Source organism: Cryptotermes secundus, unplaced genomic scaffold, assembly GCF_002891405.2.
Source record: "Cryptotermes secundus unplaced genomic scaffold, Csec_1.0 scaffold1675, whole genome shotgun sequence".
Taxonomy (NCBI): Eukaryota; Metazoa; Arthropoda; class Insecta; order Blattodea; family Kalotermitidae; genus Cryptotermes; species Cryptotermes secundus.
Genome location: NW_019721529.1, coordinates 144966 through 157738, shown reverse-complemented (window position 1 = coordinate 157738; position 12773 = coordinate 144966). Strand labels below are relative to the sequence as shown.

General features: G+C 40.7%; 1 protein-coding gene across 1 annotated transcript in view; it reads right to left on the bottom strand.

The window, feature by feature from the left end:
• Positions 1–12773, bottom strand: part of LOC111875574 — a 259186-nt gene that overhangs the window by 135594 nt on the left and 110819 nt on the right. Inside the window, exon 2 of the mRNA XM_023871918.2 lies at positions 9442–9566. Coding sequence (XP_023727686.1) covers positions 9442–9566 — 125 coding nt within the window. The remainder of the gene's footprint in view (positions 1–9441; positions 9567–12773) is intronic.

The following is a 12773-nucleotide window of genomic DNA, read 5'->3' as shown; positions in this document are numbered from 1 at the left end:
TCTTAAGGAAAAACCTAGGCCTAACTGAAAACTTTGTGTCGAAAACCTTACCGGAGAAACGTCCTGTGTAAATACGTTTTAATTTCCCATGAACGTATGAATGCCGAAGTATGTTGGAAATGAATCTAGTGACGTTCGTAACGGTTCACTTCACTAACTGACGATGCAGCATCCTCGCTCCACTGCAGATAAATATGAGCAGGCCGGGGGGGGGGAGACAGTCTGTGTTCGTTCTTCCTCTGACCGCCATATGGGTTGAAACATTCCTATTAGGACTGGGAAAAGCCACGTAAACTTGGATTAAACTACTCTCGCTCTAAATGTGATTCCAGCCCCCCTTACTTAGTACCAACACACACGTCTTGTGGCCTACATTTCTGTTCGATAGAAATGTATTTTAAAACTTCATGCCATTTACAATCATTATGTGGAATCGAATTTTACATGTATTGTGACCTCCTCTGTGGTCTAATGGTCAGAGTTCCTGGCTATATATCCCGGTGCTACCAGATTTTCTGAGAAGTAGTGGGTCTGGAACGGGGTCCACTTAGCCTCGTGAGGATAGCTGAGGAGCTATTTCAAGGAAATAGGGGCTCTGGTTTAGAAAACCGAGATTAATGGCCGTGGCGATTTGTTGCGCTGACCACGCGACACCTTCTATCCATTAAATTTGGCACTAAATCCCGCCCAACAATAGTCTCTAAGGCCTCTGATAGACACCGCTAAGCAAGTGGCCGAACTCTCATGCTCGGCGGGACTGATGGTAAGCACCATTTATCGGTAGGGTATAGAGACTGGTAGAATATCATAGAGGGAAGCACAATAGATCAAACTGGTCGCGGTGCATGGGGAAACCCACCCTCTCTAAATAACTAATAACTAACTTCGCCAACAAACGGCGGTCGCTCGGTCGGTATAGTTCGCTTTCAGACTAAAAACAGAGAGTTTGCTTTTGTTTTTGACAAAGAATCAGTTGGTAGGAAAGTACACGTATGCATAAGGGCCATGTGTAAGATAATTTCTCTTATCTTGGTGTACCGTCTTGTGTCTGCTGTGTTGAAATATCCGTTCTGGAGACAAAACAATAGCTTACGTCTAAGTATAAAGGATATTGACATCAACTGACCCTAAATTACTGACCCAAAAATTAAAGAATTATTCCACAAACAACCATTGAAGCACTTCTTAGGAACATAATAATCGCTCAAATGGTAAAAAATTCTCCCCCGATTTTTTGGGACTCAAAGTCATGAGAAGCTCGCGCCATTGGTCCCTGTTCTGAGTCGTATGAATTCATTCAAACTCATGAATTCTTTCCTGAAGATTTGTTTGGGTAATTTCCTCTAATATTCCCTGGGGTCTCGTTTGCTCAGTTCTTCTGCATAACATACTCAGCACTCCAATACAGGCTGCATATCCCTTCCATGTTATTGCCTTAATTTGAGTACTACTATAAGAGAAATCGTTAAGTTCTCCTTACTATGCAAACTTTCTCCAACCTCCATTTTAATCCTCCTTGTTAGGTCCGAATTTTCTAGCAAGAACTCAGTTCCCGGAAACACTTTACGCTCAAACGTATCCTCCACTTAATGTGAAATTCCAAGTTTCATATCCATGTGAAAAAATAGGTAAAATTTATGTAGGATTTGAGGTTTTCACGGCGGTCACTATGAAGAATGTCGTTTTCTGGGATGTGGCTGCAGCCAGCTGCTCACGCTGGTTCCTCGCTGGCTGATTTTTCTATCTTGAAGATGGAGGCGATACATTCCTCCGAAACGCCGATTTACACATTATCTACACGGCGCCACATCCCAGAAGACGGCAATCTTCCGGTAAAATTTAAGTTTTATTTGCTTTAACGTTTACTTTTCAGACTCGAATGGGAAAAACAGAAGATTCTGAGATTAATGTTAACGATTCCTCGAATTTAATTTGCTATTACATTTTATGTTTTGAAGTTATTACAGAAGTGGGCATGAAGAGTTCTGTCTCCGGGATATAACGCAGAGTGGTCACGTGAAAGTCAACTGATCTTTCGGTGGACAACATCTCCACTATTTTCAGGATTGAGGGTTAAGCCAAATAGAGAATCCTTTCGCTGTTTCTTCTCAGCAAATGTAATTTTGATTCAATGGGTCTTTCTCGAACATTTTCGAATAATGTATTGGTTATGTTTATGTTATGTATTGTGTCCTACATTCTTGGTAGCGAAAGATGACCAATATTCTTAATGGCGTGTAACAGTATTTTTGTAGTTTTTTTTTTCCCCTTGGCACTACAGCCACAGTGGGCCTAGGCCTACCTCCATGAACTTCTCCGTTCACTTCGGTTTTTCTAGATCTTACACATTCGGCAGGACTCCTTGGGCGGGTGATCAGCTCGTCGCAAGGCCTCTACCTGTACATAAACACAGAATAACGCACACACACAAACTAAACATCCATGCCCTGAGTGGGATTCGAACCCACGATCCCGGTTTCCAAGCGAGCGAAGACAGTACATGCCTTAGACCGCTCGGCTACCGTGACCGGCCATTTTTATAGTTTACCTGTTCAATATTAAAAGGGTACAGCAAGTTTTAATATAGTGGAGTACACACTTTCTCTAAATAAAGTCTAAAAGTTTGTGATGATGGTACATTAGTACAAATAATATGTTTTTGGGCGCCGGTCACTGTAGCCGAGCGGTCTAAGGCATGCACTGTCTTCGCTCGCTCGGAAGCCGGGATCGTGGGTTCGAATCCCACTCAGGACATGGATGTGTGTGTGCGTTTTTCTGTGTTTGTCTACAGGTAGAGGCCTTGCGACGAGCTGATCACTCACCCAAGGACTCCTACCGAATGTGTAAGATCTAGTAAACCGAAGTGAAACGGAGAGTTTCATGGAGGGAGGCCTAGGCCCAAATTGGGGCTGTAGCGCCACAGAAAAAAAGATATGTTTTTGGGCATTATCCATCGTCTTGTCTTTATCTAAAAGCTGCCCTGTTTATTTTTCAAAACAGAATCCAGTCTCCGAAAAGTTGTTTTGAAAAACAAAGAGGTGGGTTTTTGAATAAAGACAAGAAGATGGATAATGCCCAAATGATAATACAGGGCGTTCAATCAAGGAGGAAATTTCGCAACACCGCTGACCGGGCCCAATATTCCTCACAGATTGCTACTGTAACTTTTCTGTAACGGTGCGCGTTTATCAGCGCTAATGACTCATTCTGCTATCAGCAGTTACAGCAGCAATCTATGAGGAATGTTAGGCCGGACCAGCGGTGTTGCGAAGTTTCGTCCTTAACTGAACGCACTGTATTTGTAGACACTTTGTCTAAACAAGTAGGTTAAACACGTATTTTATTCGCAAGATACCTCTTAGAACCTACAACCCGGACAGTCCGATATAATGTATGGATTTCCTCAACATCCCTGGACAAACGAGTCAGAACTCATTAGTGCTTTTAGTGACGCCACGACGCCTCGTCCAAAATTCTTCTGCAGTCATGTTTCATTACTATCGTCCATTTCGTTGTGTTCATTCATCATTGTATATCCTAGCAGTAGATGATTGATTATTTTCTCTCAAAATAGTTATTTTATCATTTAATAAAAGAAGAGATCTCGCGTCAAATATGTTGTTCACACAGTTGCACTGGATAAGAGAACTTTCATAACATTCCTGCATTGAAATTTTCGTGTTTTTAATTTAAAGTTTCTTTCACGCCATTCATATTTTGAAATTGAATTTTTACGCAGATTTACTTTTGTACGGTTATGTATGGATGGAAATTGTATCAGATTTGAATAGGTGCAAACGGTATATACGCCTATGCCAAATTAACACGTCTTATCTGCGTAACAGAGGCTCAGAACCGACTGTTCCCTTGTCCAGTTCAAATGAAAGGATGGCTCCATTTCTAAAGCCAATATTGACAGTGCCATGCTTCTCCCATTGGAAGGTATAAATACGGCTGAACCGAACCGACGGCTAACGAGCAAACGCTGAAAGAATCTACCGAGGTCATGCCTCTCTATCTCATAGAATAACTTCAGAACATCGCACCCAATTTTTTGCTTAATTTAGTCACGTATAATATTGCTTCCCATTCCGGTGGAGGGACAGAGATGGAGGATACTAAAAACGGTTAAAGACAAAATTCTGAAAGAGAATAAGAGATAATACTTAACAAGGGAATGGAGAAAAACGTATATCGAGATGCTTCAAGTGTGTGTACTGTTCAGTTAGTGTTCATATGATGGTTAAATTAAAAAATATAATATGGACAGTTAATAATTGATCACCGCCGGTTACGGTAGCCGAGCGGTCTAAGGCATGCACTGTCTTCACTCGCTCTGAAGCCGGGATCGTGGGTTCGAATCCTACACAAGACATGGATGTTTGATGTGTGTATGCGTTTATTCTGTGTTTGTGTTGTCCTGCGTTTAGATAGTGGCCTTGCGACGTGCTGACCTCCCGTCAAAAGAGTCCTACCGTCTGTAAAATGATCAATGAAACTGAGAAATCAGCCCTATGCTAACAAAAGTGGGAGCGAAGAGTGAAAAAAATAATCACCCATTTTGTTTACCGCGCGGTGTCGCTTGGAACCTTTCGAACACAAGACGAACAGCTGTCGTGATGGCGGAAATTCTACGAGTATTATAGGGGATGGCTGGCAACAGGCCGGTACTGTAATATTACGGACCACAACCCCATAAAGGACAAGCGTCTGTCAGATGGCTTCAACAGCGAAAGAAAAATAAAACACACCTGCTTTATTAAACTCATTTGCTTTCCATACATGCGTTGCACTTTACAAACCACGTGACATATTTCAGTTTCAGTAGAAAGAGATGGAGAAATGACTACGAGCTCCCCTCAACTTGACTGGTATGAAAATAAACAGACAAGAGAGACGAAAAACAAAGAACAATTGGTCAATTAAATAAAAATAATAGGAGAATGCAGAAAGGAAGAAATAACGGACTAAAAGTAACAGCAGAGAAATGAAATACAAAGAGGAGTTCAGAACGAAGTTAGAAATCATAAGAGAGAGTAAGAAAGAGAGATTCTGTTAGCGGTAACAAAGAGAGGTTGCCCTGAAATCTGATTGGCTCACTGATCCGTTATGCCTATCGAAATGAGAGCTAACGAAAATCTTTTGCAAACTTGCCAAAATTGTAATTACTGGAGTTCTTGATGTTTTAGAATCAACTTACCACAATTTTATTGAAATCGTGATATGTATTACATTTAAATTACTCCATCTTGCGAGATTTCATTCATGCAGCTTTTAATTTTGTTAGGTATGCAGGTAGGGTATATGAAATTTTCATTATATTGACAGTCACACTGCATTGCAAGATTTTGAAGGTTAATTTTATGAAAGAGAGTCAGAAATATCCTTCTTTTCGCCCACATGCGATTGCTCTCCTTCCCAATCATTAGCAACAATAGTCACAGTTTTACGAATAAGTAACTCAGATCAAGAACTTTATCAAGAAAATCGTGCAATTTAAAATGGGAATAAAGATTCAAATCACATCCAACATTTCTATTGCAATATTCAGACATCAATGAAGGGGATGCTTTATTGCCACTGCTTTTCAACTCTGTTTAGAATATGCCAATAGGAAGGTCCAGGAAAACGAGGTGGGACTGAAATTAAATGTTACACATCAGCTGCTGCTCTATGCTGCTGATGTGAATCTGCTGGTAGATAACATAGATACCATACAGAAAAACAGAAACTTTAACTGATATTAATAAGGAGGTTGGTCCTTTGGTCTGGTCAAGTGGATTTGTGGTGGACTAAGTGGCGCTGAGGCAGGTTTTCTCCGAGTACTTCAGTTTCCTCTGCCAATCTTCATTCCACCAATTGCTCCACAATCACACTCACCTATCATCTGGTGCTGGTACAATAGGCCAGAGGTGGCCGCAATACAAGAGACTTAGTCCCACCCCACTAGCAATAAAAAAAAAGGGAGGTTGGTTTAGAAATATACGCAGAGGAATTAAAGTGGGAGGGAGATTTAGTAAATAGGACACAAATTGAAGTAAAACAAGTGTAACGGATGTAATAGGTTTCTTTTTATATCACTAGGTAGCAGTATATTCCAGCGTCACGACAGTCTAGGTAGCAGTTGCGCATGTTCATGTTCAGAGCATACTACCGAAAAGCAGAGTCCTCTTTTGCTTTTTTATGGGCGAAGGGCTATTGCAAATAATGTTCATGAAGAAATATTTCCTCTTTACGGTGCGAAGTGTTTGTCGCATAAAGCGATTCACAGCTGGGCGGCAAATATTTCTATGATGACGAAGAGGTTGAAACGGAGGTGCAAAAGTGGTTGAGGCAACAGTCAAAAGACTTCAATATTGCGGGTTTCGACGCAACAAGAAGCTGAACGCAACCTCGCGCCTAAAACATCTGTCCACAGAATGTTATGTAAAAAGAGCACATCTGCAGTGTGTTGATGCCGTAAACATTCCAAAAATTCCAGTCGTAGAGGAGGATCGTCAGGAAACAGGCGATCACTCTGCGAGCACTGATGCGAATGCAACTGATCGTCATGAAATACTTCGAGGACCCTCGGTTGGGGTAGTGTCAATTCTCGTATGATATTGCGTGAGGTTCACGGCCCTCATTTCGCAGATGAAATTATGGCATTTTCATTTGCTCGCGCTCGTAGAGTCCGTGGGTGACCTATATTCATGTACGCTGTTCATGTTGCACTTCCAGTCTCACGGACACGCTGCTGCAATCGTCGAAACTCATTAGAGTCTGGATGAGGTCGACCGTGATAATGTAGCGCGTAGTGCTTTGTGGCAGTAGCAGCTTCACTATTACAGGTACCAGGCGTTAAGAGCATGTCCTGTGCACTGCGTGTCGTGAGCACACCTATTGTTTTTCTTATTGCTAGTGGGGTGGCACTAAGTCCCTTGTACTGCGGCCACTTCTGGCCTATTGTACCAGCCCCAGATGATAGGCGAGGGTGATTGTGGAGCAATTGGTGAAATGAAGATTGGCAGGGAAAACCGAAGTACTCGGAGAAAACCTGCCCCAGCGCCACTTTGTCCACCACAAATCCCACTTGACCAGACCCGGGATCGAACGCGGTCCGCCGCGGTTGGAAGCCAGCGACTAACCGCTTGAGCTATGGCGCGGCCTGTGAGTACACCTAACAACACGTTGTGTATGGTTGTGACAAATGCTACTACTGAGAAGTATTTTACCCCATTTGACGGTGACATTTATGTCGAAAATTAAGCATCTCGGGATATAAGTTGTGTAATATTTTCAATTTCTTTTTAACAAAGAATCACGTACGTCTGTGCACTAACTTAGTTTCATCATGTATATTTGTTATAAGTGTCAGAATATCCATATAACATTTCAGGCAAAATTGCATGCAACAGACTGTAGGAGAGAGAGAAAGGACAAGGGACGCAGCTACAGACGCCATTCGAGTTTCTCTGCTCCTACTGGAAGAAGCCTGGGACTGGGAAGTTCATTTCCTACTCCACCCCACTCTCAGTAAGTCTCAGTAAGTTACCCCCATCCTCGTGTGACCTATCTGGGTCTCGCATCTTTTATACCAAACGTTTTACTTTGCCCCCTTTTTAACGCTTTAAAACTGTAGAACCAAAAGCGTTAATGTTATACCATAGATACGACAGCCTGCTCAAGATTTATGGTAGAGAAATTTTAATGCAAGACTCTCTCTCTCTCTGCTCGAAGTAAACTACTGTACAGAAAGGGCACGCCGAACTGCAACAGAATAATGGGTATTCTTATGAATCAGTATTGTACTGGTATGTGGTTTCATGAAAATATTACTTCATGAATGTAAGTCCAGAGAGATAAAACTCTACGTAGCCAAAGATTTTGATTTACAGTTAATGTCTTGCGAAACACATCAGAACTAATCATAAATGCTGTCACAATTTAGTGGCTAAACACGGAGTTTGGGATGCTAGTAGAATTTACTGAACTCTCAGAAAACGTAACTAGAAGTAATCAAAGTGTCATCGGTAATCCACGCACTAGAGTTCTCAATTCTGCACACGTTAAGTTTGTCTCAGTGTGCTATGTCTTCAGCAGTGGTTGCCTGATGACAGATCCAACAATGGACACTGTTTTGCTCCCGTGCTCACGTCCTTATCGGTTGGTGACTGCCTCGTACCTAACCCATTGCTTCAGATGTGTCCTTACATTCTTGTGTACGTCTCACTCATATAGCATATTATCGAAAATTCTTCCTTGTGCACTATAAACAAGTTCTTTGTCAGTACAGGCTTTGCAAAAGAGATCATGTCTCTCTTACTTATCTTATGCTACAACGGCAGCTTATTCGCTTGCAAAGTCGTAAGCTTGACCGCCGCCAAGTTTATTATACATAAATGTAAGAACCTCTGGTTGGGTGGACCTCAGAGCCGGTCTGAATTGCATGGAGAAGAGAAAATTTTTGTCCCCATCTGGACTTGAACTCCTACCTCTTGGTCATCTAACCCGTAGTCAGTCGCTATACCGACTACACTATCCTGGCTTATCAACAGGGCCCGGATTTTGAGGACATGTCATCTTTTTTTCCTTGTATCCTATGCGATGCTCTTAAATATATAAATCTCGGATATGAGCTGCTGGTTACAGAAATATAAATTTTTTAGGTATTTGTAGTCATTTTTTTACATTTTTAGGTTTAAGGTCATTTTTACATTTGAGGGGTAATTTTTTGGACTTTTAAGGGTATTTCTTGTCATTTTTGGCCATTTTAGGGAATTTTTCTTCATAGGTTTTTTGAAATGTGAATAACATGGAAGTAAAGTGTTCTTTCTTTTCTCTTTTAGGTCATTTTTCTCGTTTTTTTCGGTCATTTTATAGGTCTTTTTTTAATATTTTCAGGTCATGAAAATACGGGCCCTGCACATTACATTTTTGGGTCATATTTTAGGTCATTCTTCTGGATTTTTTCGGTCATTTTATAGGTCATTTTTTAAATATTTTCAGATCATCAAAATTCGGGCCCTGCTTATCAAACAATATAGGCCTTGTGTAATATTCGCGAGGAGCCCTGAGGGACAGCAGGAAAGAATAATATTATAGATAAAATTTTAAAGATGAATTTGACATTCAAAGCTGTTAAAATTATTAGAAGTGGATATAATGGATTGAACATATGAAGGTGAGCACTAGAATTAATTTTAAAGGTATGAGCCCTTAGGAACGGCCCAGTATAAAATGATCCTTCCAAGACCTGGAAGATATAAAGAAGTTGGAAAATAGCTGGAAAGAAATCGAATACGAATCATTATAAGAGAGCAGAGAAGAGAATATCTCTGTCTGTTGATCTGTATGAAATGGCGACCATACCAAGAGAAGAGGAAGAAGGAGAAAAAAAGCCCTAAAAGTTTTAAAAATATTGTTGCGAAATAAAATGAGGGACGTCTGCTTAGTACTCACGTTTCTTCGAAATGGTGCGGCGATATTTTTGACACCTTTTCCACTTGGTTTATTCCTTGGCACATGGAACAGTCTTCAGGAGGGCGAAATGCTTTCGTCAGTTGGTCGGGCATGGAGATAGTGCACTGAAAAGAAAACACACATACGTTTGATATAGGCAGGTGAGTATCGTGGATTCACTTTCAAAAGTAAAATAATAATAATAATAATAATAATAATAATAATAATAAAATAGCTGACTTAAGACACTGAATATGGAGCGGATCCAGCATACAAGAAGATCGGTAACAAACGTGATGGCTGTGCTGATGAAACGGCTATGTCTTTGTCTTTACAAAAACCAACATAGGCTTTAACCATTAGTATACTCTCACAGTTGGGCTCTCAGAGTCTTCGACAGTACGATTCAACAATTCATCTAAAGATTATATAGTTCGGAAGACTGGATTTATTTGAAATTCGGGTACAATCTCTCTTAATTACATTAATACAGCACTATCGCTGATTTACACAATTTACAATTCAACGTTGCACATGCACTAGGATTCTTAGTTTTCACTAGTCGTCTCCTAGCAAAGGATCTCAGCATAGAATCTAGCACTTCAAATCACTTTGAAGCCTTCTTGCCATTTCTTGTTCAATCACCTTGGAATCTCGGACCTCAACTAAAAACTCTCCTGGGCTCTTAACTACACTACACTGTACTACACTGCGCTCTGCACTAATCTAAGCTACAACAGGTCTTCGTTATATAGACTCCTCACGGACAACACACAAAACATACGTCACGTGATTCATAGTCAGCGAGTTCATTAGCGCGCTGACTGTCCCCTAGCAACGAGCTGTAACATTCGTCCACTGCGACACATCTTCCACTGTTGCTGGTTGGAACGTGTTTACCGATCCGTTGCCTAGAAACACTTTGACAAAAACAGTTACAATATTAATTCCTTTCTTTTATTGTTACACTCTATGGTCGTGGGGGAAGTTCCCGATGTTTCGGAGGTACATGTTGCCTCCATCATCAGAGTCGATGTGCCGACAGACGTCACGCATGCCTGGGCCGGTTGTAGTGCATTGAGTCACGCTTTCACAGAAGCTATTGGTATTTTCTGGTGTTATATTCATATCCGAGACTTGATGTCCCCTTTTTACAAGAGGTTTGTCTTCTGGGATGTAACTCTATGTAGTCAGTTGAAAGTCAATCGACGCTTCGGAGGAACATTTTGCCTCCATCTTCAGGGTTGGAGAGCAATTATGAAGCAAGAGGCCTGCATGAAGCAGGAAGGAAGCTTATTCATGGCGTTCTATCCCTGAAGGTAGAATTCTTCATAACGGCCGATGTCAAAACTGCAAATCTAACCCTCTCTACAAGTCTTCAGAAAACTTGAAATACACAATCGCTACGGGTCCTTGGATGCTAATGCAAGGCAAAAGAGAAGATCCAAATCCTGAGTGGAATACGCATATGTCATAAAATGCTGGAGCTGCTCCAGTCACCGTGTGCGTCCGACTTAACCCCAAGTCACACCATGAATTTGTATGTATGAAAGGCTTGGAGGTAGATTTATGTGCATTATTAGACGGAAATTATGATTTGACTGTTTTATGCTTTGTGTGTTGCTCTATTCTCCGTATAAAGCGAGTCGTATTTGCCTGTACATCAGAATATTTCGTCTCGCGAAAGACAAAACTCATTTCTGCGAGATCTGGTATGTAAGGTTCACACTAAAATTTGTCGAGTTGTTTGGTTCAGATCTCTACACTACAAACTTCACTTTAAAAGCAGCATTGGTGTGTATCAGGCTAACGAAAATTCATCTATTATAACAGAAAAATGTGCAGTAAGTGTATAAATTTTATTTAAAACACTTTTCTGCGCCAAATAATGTAAAACAATTTATTGTTTTCATATTCATAATTATTCTCATTAGTACTTCAAAGGAAGGACTTACGCTTCAAGATATGAACATTATGAAGTTCGCACTGTCTGGTGTAAAGAAAGCGCCAATTAATTTTAAAAGAGCAAGAGTATATGTGTCTTCGAACTTTAAGTAAGGAAAGAGAATTGTTTTTCCTTGGCACTACAGCCCCAGTGGGCCTAGGCCTACCTCCATGAACTTCTCCCTTCATTTCGGTTTTTCTAGATCTCACACACTCGGTAGGAGCCCTTGGGCGGGTGATCAGCTCGTCACAAGGCCTCTACCTGTACACAAACATAGAAAAACGCACACACACAAATTAAACATCCATGCCCTGAGTGGGATTCAAACCCACAATCCCGATTTCCAAGCAAGCGAAGACAGTACATGCCTTATACCGCTCGGCTACCGTGACCGGCAAGGAAAGAGATTTCCAAACAAAATATAAAAATTATTTCAATCACAGGAAAGAAATGTAATAAGGAAAAGAAGAAAACGAAGAATCAGAAGGGGAGGGTAAAGAAAGATAGAACGAAAGAAAGGACGGAATGTACAAAAAGTGCATCCAAGTAGACACCTGGAACATTTTGTTTGAATTCTGTTATGGAAATTTGTGCACGTCATATCTTATCATAGCTTTACAGTTCACCTCATCACTGTGACCAACCTGACGGCAAGACAAGAAGCAACATTTTTATTTCTTAGAATGCTGACGTTACTTCCACTTCCTTATAGTACAGCGAGTGTGAGGTCTGTTTGTTAGAACTTACACTTCCAAAAGCCTAGAAGATTTTGTATGAAACATCATTATTAATTTGTACTAAAATCTCTGAATCTCCATATAAATTGTCGATAACTTTCATATGTGTGTGACACTATCCAAAATGATAACTTTTCTGGCTATATCAGGTAATAAGGATAGCGGGTTTAATATTGAACTAATACTACTGGAAATATAACTTCAATTACTTTCAGGAACAATTTCAGTATGTGATTAAACCGAACCTTGTCTCTTTGGCGAGTCTTCTTAATTTGAATGGAAATGCCTGTTTTAAACCAGGTTTTCAGAGAATATGACACTGCAATTAATTGACCTTTTCTGGGAACTGGAACGCGTTACCAGGAACCTTCTTCAGAGTGTGTATAGCTGACTAAGTGTAAACCAGGCCTCCTTCTTCATACTACAAATTCGTTGGCCTACTGAAATTGGACTGGTACATTCTCTGAAGATTTGTTCCTAAACACTAAAAGATTTTTCAGATTTGTGAACGTATTGTTGATCGTTCTGGTAACGTGGAACCATTTACGTACCCGTGATCTTTCCACTAGTTCGTAACAACCTTCTGGAATACACATTGCCAGTATGTCTCTCCTTTCTTTTCCACAAGCTCAAAATTTTCACCCTGTGTT